Consider the following 15,521-nt stretch of genomic DNA (forward strand, 5'->3'; position numbering starts at 1 on the left):
ATATTCAGAGAGTCCGGTAATAATAGCTTCATTGAAAATCTCAGTCATGATGTGGAGATGCCGGCATTTGACTGGGGTGGGCACAGTAAGAAGTTTTACAACACCAGGTTAAAGTCCAACAGCTTTGTTTGCAGTCACTAGCTTTCAGAGCGCAGCTCCTTCATCAGGTGAGTGGTATGTTCCACAAACTCATAGAGACAAAGTCAATGATGCAAGATACTTTGAATGCGAGTCTTTACAGGTAATTAAGTCTTTACAGGTCCACCTGTGCGAATGGAGAGAGGGATAATCACAGGTTAAAGAGGTGTGAATTGTCTCAAGCCAGGACAGTTGGTCGTATTTCGGAAGTCCAGGCCAGATGGTGGGATGTGAATGTAATGAGATACGAATCCAACGTTCCGGTTGAGGCAAGGGAGTATACAGGCAGGATGCTAGGAAGTGCAGAGGACCAATCTGGTTGGGGGGTGCATGTCCAAAGATCCCTGAAGGCAGCAGGACAGGTAGATGAGATTGTTCATAACATGGGATATTTTCCTTTATCAGCCGAGGCATAGAATACAAGAGCAGGGAGGTTATGATGGAGTTGAACAAAATGCTCGTCAGGCGACATCTAGAGTGCTGCGTGCAGCTCTGGCCACCACACAAAGGAAAGAGCGTTTCAGCTGGAGCAATGAAGAGAGACTAGATAGGCGTGGTTGTTTTCCTTGGAGCAGAGAAAGTTAAGGAGGGAACTCTAAGGATAGGGTGGAAATGGGGGCTTAAGTGGGTCGGTGCAGACTCGATGGGCTGAGTGGTCTCCTTCTGCACTGTTTGTTCTATGTACTATGTTCTATGAACTGAGTGAAGTGTACAAAATTATGAAGGACATAGATAGGGTAGATAGGGGGTTGGATTCTCCGTGCCTCCATGCCAAAATTGCGATCGGCGCGGGGGTGGAGAGTGGGCGTTTATGGCGAAATCCGGAGAATTGCCATGAATCGCGTGCGCGCAGTCTACGCGGTGAGGGTAGGGGACCATTGACAGAAGCCCCCGCGGCGATTCTCCAAGTGTAACTGGCCAAGTTCCCGACAGCGTGGGTCTCTCATGGTCTCACCTGTTGGGAACTCAGCTTGGTGGCTACGGACTCAATCCGTGGCCTCCCTGGTGGGGGGCGGGGGGATCCTTTACCAGGGGAAGCCCTCATGGACGGCTGGGACAGCGATCAGGCGGCACCGATCCGCGGGCGCGCACGATCTCGGGGGGGGGATCTACGTTACTGGTGCTGCTCCGCGGTCTGAGTCCACCATGTCCCATGGGGCGGTTGCTGCAGGCTGCCACCGTGCGCATGCACGGACTCCCGACTGGAAGTGCAGGGCCCCGTATCCACAACCTGAGCTGCGGGAACCTGAGCTAACTCCCTGAAAATTGGAAAATCACTATGGACTTTCTCAAGGAAAGTCCAGAGTGAAACGCCCGTGTTTTGACGCTGGCGTGGGGACATATGCCCCATTTTGGAGAATCCCACCTGGAAATTTAGAAGAAAATCTATTTCACCCCAGGCGATGGTGGGAATCTGGAATTTACAGCCTAAAAGGATGGTAGAGGCGAGAATCATCACAACATTTAAGAAGCATTTAGTTGAGCACTTGAAACATCATAACATACCAGATTATGGACAAAGTGCTGGAAAATTAGGGTAGAATAGGTGTTTGATGACTGGCACAGTCACAATGGGCTGTAGGGCCTCATTTTGTGCTGTATAAATTATGACTCTATGACACTCAATGTTCACCTTGCTAAACTTCACTTTCACATTGAAGAGACAAAATGCAGAAAGAGTTAGGCTCAGAACCATTTCTGGAAATGTTGTTTCTTACCTCCATATCTGTTTCATTAACAGTGGCATTTACAGTTGAAATTTGTGTCAGAATGGTAACCACAGCTTCAACATTGCCAGGGGTGTTTACGGTGACCACATCTGTGGCATTTGATAATTGATCAAGAAGATTTGAAAAAGTATTCTCCAAATTGGTGGAGTTTACCTCCTGAAAAGTGAAATTAGAAAGGATTACAGGATCATATAAAACTGATGGACTGGAAAAGACAAACAGGTAAATTGCATATAATCCATTGATTCATGGTGTAACTGACTATCACAATCCCGGTTCATCCTCCATTGTCACCAACAGTCACATAATCCATTGGAGTAATTTTCTAAAAACTCTATGGCAATTCAGGGAGATTAATCTGGTCAATTCCTCTCTGGCTCACAAATGCACAAAGTAATCAAAATAAGTTTCAGGAGAACGCAGTGAGTATAAGACACATTATCTAACACTCTACCTTCCTTTGTCTGTTACAATTTCAGTTAGAGACAAAAATTTACCTCTTTCAAATACAAACAAAGACCAAAAGAGAACCACAGGAACAGGCCCTTCAGCCCTCCAAGCCTGCGCCAACTATGCTGCCCATCAAACATGACACCTCTACACTTCCCAGGCCCATATCCCTCTATTCCCATCTTATTCATGTATTTGTCAGAACGCCCCATGAATGTCATTATCGTACCTGCTTCCACCACCTCCTCTGTCAGCGCGTTCCAGGCACCCACTACCCTCTGTTTAAAATATTTTCCTCGCACATCTCCTCGAAACTTTTCCCCTCGCAACTTAAACCTATGTCATCGAGTAATTGACTCTTCCACCTGGGAAAAAGCTTCTGACTATCCACTTTGTCCATGACCCTCATTATTTTGCAGACTTCTATCAGGTCGCCCCCTCAATCTTCGTCATTCGAATGAGAAAAAAACAAGTTTATCCAAACTCTTCTCATAGCTAATGCCCTTCATACTGGGCAAAATCTGGGTAAGCCTCTTCAGTACCCTCTCCAAAACCTCTACATCCTTCTGGTAGTGTGGCGACCAGAATTGAACACCATGGACGAAATTCTCCCTTACCTGGCGGGACTGAGAGGCGTGAACCACTCTGGCGTCGGGCTGCCCCAAAGGTGCGGAATTCTCCGCGTCTTGGGCTAGGCCTGTGGCGGAGTGGTTTGCGCCCTGCCGGAGGGCGTGGAAGGCCTTTGGCATCGCGCCAGCCGGGGCCGAAGGGACTCAGCCGGCCGGTGCGGGTCCGCGCATGTGCGGGAGCGTCAGCGGCCATCGCAGAGGCCTACACGGCTGGCGCGTAGGAAAAGAGTGCCCCATGGCTTAGGCCCGCCCGCGGATCGGTGGGCCCCGATCGGGGTCAGGCCACCGTGGGGGCACCCCCCCAGGGCCAGATCGCCCCGTACCCACTCCAGGACCCCGGAGCCCGCCCGCGCCACCAGGTCCCGCTGGTGAGGGACCTAGTCCAATTTCTGCCGGCGGGACCTGCATAGAACGAGCGGGACTTCGGCCATCGCATGTCGGAGAATTGCCGGGGGCGCGGCGAGATTCCCACCCCCGCCAATTCTCCGGCGCTGGAGAATTCGGCGGCCGGCGGGGACGGGATTCACGCTGCCCCCCCGGCGATTCTTCGCCACGCCAGGGGGTCGGAGAATCCCGCCCTATTTTCCAAATGTGGTCTAACTAAGGTTCTGTACAGCTGCAGCATGACTTGGCTATTTTTATACTCAGTGCCCGGACTGATGAAGGCCAGCACGTCATATGCCTTCTTAACTAGCTTCTCCACCTGAGTTTCCACTTTCAGTAACCTGTGGACCTGCACACCCAGATCCTGCTGCCTGTCAATATTCTAAGAGTTCTGCCGTTTATTGTATATTTCCCACCTGTATTAGACCTTCCAAAATTCATTACCTCACATGCAGAATAAGCTTGCAATGAATCTGCACTCACTCTGCATGTGGGCAATTTTCTGCAAAGACCTGTCCCCCTCTATGAAAAGAAAAGCTACTTGACACCTGAGCTACTTAATTCTAGGCTGCATTTTTTCAGCTTCCTGAATTGCTTTCTGTCTCACTGTGTCCTCTCTGTTATTCGGCAACAGTTTATCAAATCCTGTGTTTGCTTTCGGGTCGTAAAACGTCATTATGAATTCAAAAGCATATAAAGAAAGCCGCAGACCTACAGGTAACTTTAAAAGTGAAACTAAAACTTTAAACTTTATGATATGCCCAACACAGATAAATACAAATATAATTTACATACAACTATACCTATTTCCTACCGGGAGAGAGGGATGGAGAGAGAGTAGAATGATAGAGGCAACTAGTCCTAGGCCTTTAACACAGAAAATGCTGGCCCTATCAGTCACCAACTGAAATACATAATGAAGAGATAAAGTTCATGAGGATTTAAATGAGATTGGAAGATTTGCCTTGCTTGGCTCTATAGAAGAGTCTTAAGTTCATCTATGGTAGATAGTCAGCATGCTTTGTGAGGGTCATGCCTCACAAGTCTCATTGAATTCGTTGAAGATGTGACGAGACACATTGATGAAGTTCGGGCAGTGGATGTGTATACTGATTTCAGTAAGGCATTTGATAAATCTTCCCATGGTAGGCCCATTCAGAAAGTTAGGGGGCATGTGATACAGTAAAATTTGGCTGTCTGGATACAGAATTGGCTGGCTGAAAGAAGACAGCGAGTGGTAGTGGATGGAAAGCATTGTGCCTAGAGGTCGGTGACCAGCGGTCTCCCACAGGGTTCTGTCCGGGACCTCTGCTCTTTGTGGTTTTTATAAATGACTTGGAGGAAGTTTTATATATAACCATGGAGGAAGATTTTCTGTTTGTTTGACTGTTAAATGGAGGACATTTTCATAGTTTACAATATAATTTGCCAGTTGAAATAGAGTTTTTAGTCAGTGTTGTTTTTAGAACTAAGAACAAATAATAAAGAACAATACAGCACATGAATCGGCCCTTTGGCCCTCCAAGCCTGTACCGGTCATGATACCACCTTTGGCCAAACCCCTCAGCACTACCTTGTGCTGTATCCCTCTATACCCATCCTATCCATGTGTTTGTTAAGATGCCGTTTGAACGGCGTTAATGATCTGCTTCCACAACCTTCCCTTGCAACGCGTTCCAGGTACTCACCACCCTCTGCGTAAAAAACCTGCCTCGCAGATCTACTGTACGTTTTGCCCATGGACCTTAAACCTATGGTGAATGGCCCCTCCACCCTGGAAAAGAGTGCCTGCCCATCCACTCTATCCATGACCCTCATAATCTTGTAGACCTCTATCAGGTCACCCCTCAACCTCCGTCTTTCTAATGAAAACAGTCCGAGCCTATTCAGCCTCTCGACATTGCTAGCATCCTCCAGAACAGGCTGCATCTTGGTGAACCTCCTTTGCACCCTGCCCAAAGCTTCCATATCGTCCTGCTAGTGAGACAACCAGAATTGTGCGCAATATTCCAAGTGTGGTCTCACCAAGGTGCTATTCAACTTTTGCATGACTTGCCAGTTTTTACACTCGAAGGCCCATCCAATGAAGGCAAGCATTCTATATGCTTTCTTGACTACCTTGTCCACTTGTGTTGCCACCTTCAAAGACCTGTGGACATGCAGACGCAGATCTTTCTGACTTCTATGTTAATAATAGTTTTGCCATTTACGGTATTTTTCCCCTCCATGTTAGACCTACCAAAATGAATTACTTCACATTTGGCTGGATTAAACTCCATTGCCATTACACTGCCCAAGTCTCCAACCTAGTTGGGGGGACGGGGGGGGGGGGGGGGGGGGGGGGATGGTAGCACAGTGGTTGGCACAGTTACTCCAGGATCCCAGGTTCGATTCCCGGCTTGGGTCACTGTCCGTGCAGAGTTTGCACTTTCTCCCCGTGTCTGCGTGGGTTTCCTCTGGGTGCTCCTATTTCCTCCCACAGTCCAAAGATGTGCAGGTTAGGTCGATTGAACATAGAACATAGAGCATTACAGTGTAGTACAGGCCCTTCGGCCCTCGATGTTGTGCCGTCCTGTGAAACCCCTCTAAAGTCCCTCTACACTATTCCCTTATCGTCCATATGCCTATCCAATGACCATTTGAATGCGTTTAGTGTTGGCGAGTCCACTATTGTTGCAGGCAGGGCATTCCACACCCTTACTACTCTCTGAGTAAAGAACCTACCTCTGACATCTGTCCTATATCTATCTGCCCTCAACTTAAAGCTATGTCCCCTCGTGCTGGACATCACCATCTGAGGAAAAAGGCTCTCAATGTCCACCCTATCTAATCCTCTGATCATCTTGTATGCCTCAATTAAGTCACCTCTTAACCTTCTTCTCTCTAACGAAAACAGCCTCAAGTCCTTCAGCCTTTCCTCTATCACCTTCCCTCCAAACCAGGCAACATCCTTGTAAATCTCCTCTATACCCTTTCCAATGCTTCTACATCCTTCCAAAAATGTGGCGACCAGAAATGCACGCAATATTCCAAAAGCGGCCGCACCAGAGTTTTGTACAACTGCAACATGACCTCATGGCTCCGAAACTCAATTCCTCTACCAATAAAAGCTAACACACCGAACGCCTTCTTAACAACCCTCTCAACCTGGGTGGCAACTTTCAGGGATCTATAGACATGGACACCGAGATCTCTCTGCTCATCCACACTACCAAGAATCTTACCATTAGCCCAGTACTCTGTCTTCCTGTTATTCTTTCCAAAATGAATCACCTCACACTTTTCTGCATTAAACTGCCACCTGTCAGCCCAGCTCTGCAACTTATCTATGTCCCTCTGTAACTTGTAACATCCTTCTGCACAGTCCACAACTCCACCGACTTTAGTGTCATCTGCAAATTTACTCACCCATCCTTCTACGCCCTCCTCCAGGTCATTTATAAAAATGACAAACAGCAGCGGCCGCAAAACAGATCCTCGTGGTACACCACTAGTAACTGGACACCAGTCGGAACATTTCCCATCAACCACCACCCTTTGTCTTCTATCAGCTAGCCAATTTCTGATCCAAACTGCTAAATCACCCTGAATCCCATGTCTCTGTATTTTCTGCAATAGCCTACCGTGGGGAACCTTATCAAACGCTTTACTGAAATCCATATACACCACATCAACTGCTTTACCCTCATCCACCTGTTTGGTCACCTTCTCGATGAACTCAATGAGGTTTGTGAGGCATGACCTACCCTTCACAAAACCATGTTGACTATCTCTAATCAAATTATTCCTTTCCAGATGATTATACATCCTATCTCTTATAAACCTTTCCAAGACTTTTCCCACAACACAAGTAAGGCTCACTGGTCTATAGTTACCGGGGTTATCTCTACTCCCCTTCTTGAACAAGGGGACAACATTTGCTATCCTCCAGTCTTCTGGCACTATTCATGTAGACAAAGATGACTTAAAGATCAAAGCCAAAGGCTCAGCAATCTCCTCCCTAGCTTCCCAGAGAATCCTAGGAAAAATCCCATCCGGCCCAGGGGACTTATCTATTTTCACATTTTCCAGAATCGCTAACACCTCCTCCTTATGAACCTCAAGCCCTTCTAGTCTAGTAGCCTGTATCTCAGTATTCTCCTCGACAACTTTGTCTTTTTCCTGTGTGAATACAGATGAAAAATACTCATTTAGCACCTCTCCTATCTCCTCGGACTCCACGCATAACTTCCCACTACTGTCCTTGACTGGCCCTACTCTTACCTTAGTCATTCTTTTATTCCTGACATACCTATAGAAAGCTTTAGGGTTATCCTTGATCCTACCTGCCAAAGACTTCTCATGTCCTCGCTTAGCTCTTCTTAGCTCTCTCTTTAGAGCCTTCCTAGCTAACTTGTAACTCTCAAGCGACCCAACTGAACCATCACGTCTCATCTTCATATAAGCCTCCTTCTTCCTCTTGACAAGTGTTTCAACTGCTTTAGTAACCCATGGTTCCCTCGCTCGACGACTACCTCCCTGCCTAACAGGTACATACTTATCAAGGACACGCAGTAGCTGTTCCTTGAACATGTTCCACATTTTGGCCATGCTAAATTGCCCTTAGTGTCCAAAAACATTGGATTGGGTAAAGGGATAGGGCGGGGGTGTGGGCTTGGGTAGGGTGCTCTTTCTAAGGGCCGATGCAGACTCGATGGGCTAAATGGCCTCCTTCTGCACTGTAAATTCTATGATTCTATCTATGTGCTGCTGCATCTTCTGACAATCCTCAACACTATCTGCCACTCCGCCAACCTTGGTGTCATCCACAAACTTATGAATGAGAGTGGTGACATTTTCATCCAAATCATTTATGTACCCTACAAACAACAGAAGCCCAAGCACAGATCTCTGTGGAAGAACACTAGTCACAACCTTCTATTCAGAAAAACATCCTCTACTGCTACCCTTCTGTGACCGAGCCAGTTCTGTATCCATCTTACCACCTCACGTGTGACTTCACCTTTTGTACCAGTCTGCCATGAGGCACTTTGTCAAAGGCTTTACTGAAGTCCATGTCAACAACATCCACCACCCGCCCCTCCTCAATCATCTTTGCAACCTCCTCAAAAAACCTGATCAAGTTAGTGTGACATGACCTCCCCTTCACAAAACCATGCTGTCTAATGCTTATGAATCTATTTGTTTCCGATTGGGAATAAATCGTATCCTTGAGAATTCTCTCCAATAATTTACCTACTACTGATGTGAGGCTCGCCGGCCTATAATTTCCAGGATTATACCTGCTATTAAACAGCGGTACCACATTAGCTATTCTCCAGTCCTCTGGGATCTCATCTGGAGCCAATGAGGATACAAAGGTGTCAGTCAAGGTCCCAGCAATTTCCTCCCTTGCTTCCCTCAGTATTCTGGGGAAAATCCCATCAGGCCTAGGAGACCTATCTACCTTAATATCTTTTAAAAGACCCAGGGCGGAATTCTCCGCTCCCGCGATGAATCGGGAAGGCTGTCGTGAACTCGGCCGAGTTTCACGACGGCCTCGGAGGCCGCTCCTCGCACCTTATTCACCCCCAACTGACGTCAGCCGCGCATGCGCAGGTTGGCTGGCTCCAACCCGCGCATGCACAGCTGACGTCACAACGGCTGATGGCTCCAACCCGCGCATGCACGGCTGACGTCTTCCCCTCCACTGCCCTGCAAGACGTGGCGGCTTGATCTTTTGGGCGGCGGAGGGGAAAGAGTGTGTCCCTTTGAGACGCCAGCCCGACGATCGGTGGGCACCAAACGCGGGCCAGTCCCCTTCCGAGCACTGCCGTGGTGCTCACTCCCCTCTCCGCCCCCCACAAGCCACAAACGAGCATCTGGTGCCCATGTTCACGACGGCAGTGACCAGCTGTGGTTGCCGCTGTCGTGAACCGGTCGGGAACGGCAGGCCGCTCGGCCCATTCGGGCCAGAGAATTGCCAGTCGCCGTAAAAAACGGCGAGCGGCGATTCTGCGAGCGGGGGGGGGGAAAGAGAGAATTGCGGGGAGTGCCAGGGGGGCGTGTCGTGAGTCGCCCGGCCCTCCCGCGATTCTCCTACCCGGCGTGGGGGGCAGAGAATCGCGCCTCCAATACCTCCTCGTTTTTGATGTTAACATGATCCAGACTGTTCACGCACCCTACCCAAGAATCATCTTCCACAAAGTCCCTTTCTTTGGTGAAATCTGATGCAAAGTACTCATTGAGTACCTCACCCATTTCCTCTGGCTCAACATATAGATTCCCCCCACTGTCCTTAAGTGTTCCAATCCTTTTCCTGGCCACCCTCTTGCTTTTTACATATGAACAAAAAGCTTTGGGATTCACCTTAATCCTACTTGCCAAGAACTTTTCATGACCCCTCATAACACTCCTAATTTCCTGCTTGGATTGGAGTGGATTTTATTTATTGACACGTGTACCAAGGTACAGTGAAAAGTATTTTTCTGTGAGCAGCTCAACAGATCATTAAGTACATGAAAATAAAAGAAAAGAAAAGAAAATATATAATAGGGCAACACAAAGTACACAATGTAACTACATAACACTGGCATCGGGTGAAGCATACAGGGACGTCGTGTTAATGAGGTCAGTCCATAAGAGGGCCACCTGGGAGTTTAGTAACAGGGGGAAGAAGCTGTTTTTGCACGGTCTCAGACTTTTGTACCTCCTGCCCGATGGAAAAAGTTGGAAGAGTGAGTAAGCCGGGTGGGAGGGGTTTTTGATTATGTTGCCCACTTTCCCCAGGCAGCAGGAGGTGTTGATGGAGTCAATAGATAGGAGGCAGGTTTGTGTGATGGAGTGGGCTGTGTTCACGACTCTCTGAAGTTTCTTGCGGTCTTGGGCCGAGCAGTTGCCATAATAGGCTGCGCTGCAGCCAGATAGGATGCTTTCTCTGGTGCATCTATAAAAGTTGGTAAGAGTTAATGTGGACATGTCGAATTTCCTTAGTTTCCTGAGGAAGTATAGGCACTGTTGTGCTTTCTTGGTGGTAGTCTCGATGTGAGTGGACCAGGACAGATTTTTGGAGATGTGTACCCCTGGGAATATGAAACTGCTAACCATATTCAGTACCTTCCTACTTTCATTATACTCCTCAAGGGTTAGTTTGTTTATTACAGTAAAAGTCCTGAAACTTGAATCCTTGTCATGTGATCCTTCTAATCAGCCACTGCATATGTGAATTTGTTTCTAAAAAGTTATCGGTCTCGACAGGGATTGTAATAAATCCAAGTATCTAATGGCTTTACTCTGAAACACTAATGATGCCATGTCATCCATCATATTATGTGGATATAATTATCTAGTTAAGGCCTGGCCAATATCTTATCCAAGATCAGCCCACTGACTTTTGTATTAGATAATTTTAGCAATGCATCTTGAAAATGAAAATGATAATCACTTATTGTCACAAGTAGGCCTCAAATGAAGTTACTGTGAAAAACCCCTAGTCACCACATTCCGGCGCCTGTTCAGGAAAGCTGGTCCGGGAATTGAACCATGCTGCTGGCCTGCCTTGGTCTGCTTTAAAAGCCAACAATTTAGCCCAGTGTGCTAAACCAGCCCCTTAATACTTCATTTACATTTACTACAGTCTAGCTATATAATTTGTAACCTTGTAGCAGTACTTGTGCTCATACATGTAGGTCCATGCAAAACATTGCATTTTTTGATATTCAGTGCCACCTACCAAACACTGACCCGTTTCACCATTGCACGTGGATCGGATTGCATTTGTTATTTGCAAACATCCAAGGTCCTAACATTTATCTAATCATTATCCCTCTCAAAGTGGTGAGAGGTTTCCCTAAACCTCTTGGATTGTAATCTCAGGATTACTCTCTGTGCCACGTGCCTGTGAGGCTAGAAATAGGAGATAGTACAGCTAAACACATGGCTAAACTGGTGGTGTAGGAGGGAGGGTTTCAGATTTTTGAATCATTGGAATCTCTTCCGGGCAGGTGGGACCTGTACAAGAAGAACATGTGACATCTAAACTGGAGGGGCATTGATATCCTAGCTGGGAGGTTTGCTAAATTCACTTGGGAGGATTTACACTAGTATGGAAGGGGGGTGGGAACCAGAATGGGCAGCACGGTAGCATGGTGGTTAGCATAAATGCTTCACAGCTCCAGGGTCACAGTCCCAGGTTCGATTCTCGGCTGGGCCACTGTCTTTGTGGAGTCTGCACGTCCTCCCCGTGTGTGCGTGGGTTTCCTCCGGGTGCTCTGGTTTCCTCCCACAGCCCAAAGATGTGCGGGATAGGTGGATTGGCCATGCTAAATTGCCCGTAGTGTCCTAAAATATAAGGTTGGGGGGGGGGGGGGTTGTTGGGTTACGGGTATAGGGTGGACACGTGGGTTTGAGTAGGGTGATCATGGCTCGGTACAACATCGAGGGCCGAAGGGCCTGTTCTGTGCTGTACTGTTCTATGTTCTATGTTCTAATGTGAGCTTAGAAGGTGTAATAACTGAAGGGGAAATAGAGAACCAAAATAAAAGAACAACATCACCCTCAGGCAGAGCAAAATAAGGTGACAAGTGTGAAAAGGGAGGTGGCCAATGTAAGATTGAGGGTTTTGTACCTAAATGTGTGCAATATACGGAACAAGGTAAATGAGCTTGTTGCACACATTGAAATTGGCCGGTACGATGTTGTGGGCATCATAGAAACGTGGCTGCAAGGGGGATCGGGCTGGGATCTAAATATACAAGGATATGTGTCCTATCGAAAGAACAGGCAGATGGGCAAAGGGGACGGGGATGCACTGTTATTAAGAAATGAAGTTAAATCGATAGCAAGGAGTGATATAGGATCAGAAGGCATAGAATCTCTGTGAGTAGAGTTGAAGAAATGTAGAGGGAAAAAGGTCCTGATGGGAGTTATGTACAGGCCCCCAAGCAGGAATCAGGAGGTGGTGCAGAAAATAAATCAGGAGAATTTATAATTCTGGATTTAGTGATGTGGAATGAGGCAGACTTGATTAGGGAACTTAGGTGAAGGACTCCTTAGGGAGCAGTGACCACAATATGGTACAATTTACCCCAGTTTGAGTGGGAGATGCTACAATCAGATGTAACGGTGTTACAATTAAATAAGGGGAACTACAAAGACATGAGGGACGGGCTGGCCAGGGTTGATTGGAAAAGTAGCCCAGCAGGGAAGACAGTGGAACAGCAATGGCAGGGGTTTTAGGGGGTTATTCGGGAGGCACAGTAGAAATTCATCCCAATGAGGAAGAAACATGCTAAATGGAGGACAAGGCATCCATGGCTGACGAGGGAAGTCAAGGACAGCATAATAGCTAACGAAAAAGCATACAAAATTGCGAGGATTAGTGGGAAGCCAGAGGATTGGGAAGTATTTGTTATGGGCCAGGGTTTAGAGAACCCCAAAGTGTATCGTGGAGTTCACCTGACCCATAACTTTTACTAGATTGTGGTATGGGGAGCACACGGCCCACTCTACAGGTGTGGTGCAGCAGAAATTCAAAAGTAATTTTTAAAGCAAAATAATGTTTATTCTAAGAACTTAGTTAATCTTTCTAAAACATACAGTGAACATCTTAGCAACCATCAATTCAAATACACCCCCCGAAGAATACAACATGCTAAGTAATCCTTAAACTTTCCTTTTAACATCCATAAGACAAAACCCCTTTTTACAGAAGCACATCAGGTTTAAATTCTCTACTGAGAATTCACCAAATGATCTAGAGATAGTCTTTAGATGGCAGAGAGATCGAAATTAAACCTTCTTTGGCTGGCTTCAGCTCCAACACTAAAACGATCCAAAAAACACAGAAACACACAAGCTTTATCTCAAAGCAAAACTAAAAAGCAGAGCCAGAGCTCAGTTCCACCTACACTCTGACATCACTACAGCCACTTGAGCAGCCAAACATTTCTTCAAGTGACATTCCCATGACACCTTTAAAAGCGAGTCAAGAGAACTAAAAAAGCAATAAGGGGGAAGAAGATGAAGTATGAGGGCAAGTTAGCTGGTAATATAATGGAAGATAGGAAGAGATTTTTTTCAATATATAAAAGGTAAGACAGGCAAAAATAGAGATTGGACCACTGAAAAATGTGGCTGGAGAAGTAATAATAGGAAACAAAGAAATGACAGACAAACTGAATAGTTACTTTGCATCAGTCTTCACGGAGGGAGACACAAGTGGGATGCCAAAGCTCCAGGAGAACAAGGGGGCAGAGATGTGTGCAGTGACAATTACGAAGGAGAAGATTCTGGGGAAACTGAAAGGTCTGAAAGTGGATAAATTACCTGGACTGGATGGACTACACCTGGAGATAGCTCAGGAGATTGTGGAAGCAGTGATGATGATCTTTCAGGAATCACTGGAGGCAGGAAGGGTCCCAGAGGACTGGAAAGTGTCTAATGTAACACCACTGTTTAAGAAGGAAGTGAGGCAGAAGATGGGAAATTATAGACCGATTAGCCTGACTTCGGTCATTGGTAAGATTTTAGAGTCCATTATTAAAGATGAGGTTGCGAAGTACTTGGAAGTGTATGATAAAATAGGATTGAGTCAGCGTGGCTTTGTCAAGGGGAGGTCATGTCTGACAGATCTGTTAGAGTTCTTTGAGGAAGTAACAAGGAAGTTAGACAAAGGAGAACCAGTGGACGTGATTTATTTAGATTTCCAGAAGGCCTTTGACAAAGTGCCACACTGGAAACTGTTAAATAAGTTAAGAGCCCATGGTGTTAAGGGTAAGATCCTGGCATGGATAGAGAATTGGCTGACTGGCAGGAGGCAGAGAGTGGGGATAAAGGGGTCTTTTTCAGGATGGCAGCCGGTGTCTCGTGATGTACCTCAGGGGTCGATGCTGGGACCACAACTTTTCACAGTATACATTAATGATCTGGAGGAAGGAACTGAAGACACTGTTGCCAAGTTTGCAGATGATACAAACATCTGTAGAGGGACAGTATTGAGGAAGCAGGTGGGGTTCAGAAGGACTTTGACAGGCTGGTAGAGTGGACAAAGAAGTGGCAGATGGAGTACAATGTGGAAAAGTGTGAGGTTATGCACTTTGGAAGGAGAAATTAAGGCATAGACTATTTTTTAAATGGGGAGATGCTTAGGAACTCAGAAGCACAAAGGGAGTCCTTGTTCACGATTCTCTTCAGGTTGACGTGCAGGTTTAGTCGGCAGCTAGGAAGGCAAATGCAATGTTACCATTCATGTCGAGAGGGCTAGAATACAAGACCAGGGATGTATAAGGCTCTGGTCAGACCCCATTTGGAGTATTGTGAGCAGTTTTGGGCCCCATATCTATGGAACAATGTGCTGGCCTTGGAAAGGCTCCAGAGGAGGTTCACAAAAATGATCCCTGGAATGACGAGCTTGTCGTATGAGGAACGGTTGAGGACTCTGGGTCTGTGCAAGATCAGGCTTGTCCAATCTTTCCCTCGGGACCCATATTTGCATATTCTTCACACTCAAAGAGACAATGACCAAATTTTAGAAAGATCGGGGACGCAACAATGGCCGCGTTGTGCTCCATTAGGATCCATGCAAGTCAGTTAGATCCTGGGAGAGGTTCAAATCAGGAACTGTGCTGGGTGGCGAGCAGTTTGTGATCTAACTGGCCCACTCATGTTGGAGGGAACCGGATCTTACCTAGATGCAGCACGAAGCTAATCAAGGACAATTAAGGGCAATCTTCATCTCATTAGCAAGGTGGAAACCCAATCTAACAGCCTCCTATTAGCTAACCAGCTCCAGTGAGAGGTCATGCGGGCACCGATTAGTACAGGTCCACACAAATGTGTACCAGGCGTCATGTCACCTGGGGTTCTCTCAGGCCATTCGAGACCCATGGGTGGTCAGCGACAGGGCAGGGTGGCACCCAGGCTCTCCCTCTGGCACCCTGACTCATTGCCACTGCAGGTGGGGTGGGGGGGGGGGGGGGTGAAGGGCAGGTATGAAGAGGCTTCTGGAAGGAAACCGGGAGTAATAGGTGTGGGTCCTGAAAGTGGGGAGAAGTGCGGGACGGGAGGGCCTGAAAGGGGCTTGGGAAGGACTGAAAACGGAGGCCCTCAATTACCCCATAGCGGGGTACCCTCACTTGAGGGAGGGGTGTGGGGTATTACCCATGTATATGGGGGGGGGTGACATTGCCCGTGGGTGGGGGATGTGGGGAGC

The 15,521-nt window shown here is 47.2% G+C and overlaps 1 protein-coding gene across 2 annotated transcripts in view; it reads right to left on the minus strand.

Moving 5' to 3' along the window:
* LOC119967386 (adhesion G protein-coupled receptor F5-like) overlaps window positions 1-15,521 on the minus strand; it is a 157,695-nt gene that overhangs the window by 24,760 nt on the left and 117,414 nt on the right. For both annotated transcript variants that reach the window (XM_038799884.1, XM_038799885.1), the window contains exon 10: window positions 1,857-2,024. In XM_038799884.1, the coding sequence (XP_038655812.1) occupies window positions 1,857-2,024 (168 nt within the window). The remainder of the gene's footprint in view (window positions 1-1,856; window positions 2,025-15,521) is intronic.

This window comes from Scyliorhinus canicula, chromosome 6 (assembly GCF_902713615.1).
Source record: "Scyliorhinus canicula chromosome 6, sScyCan1.1, whole genome shotgun sequence".
In the NCBI taxonomy this organism is placed as follows: Eukaryota; Metazoa; Chordata; class Chondrichthyes; order Carcharhiniformes; family Scyliorhinidae; genus Scyliorhinus; species Scyliorhinus canicula.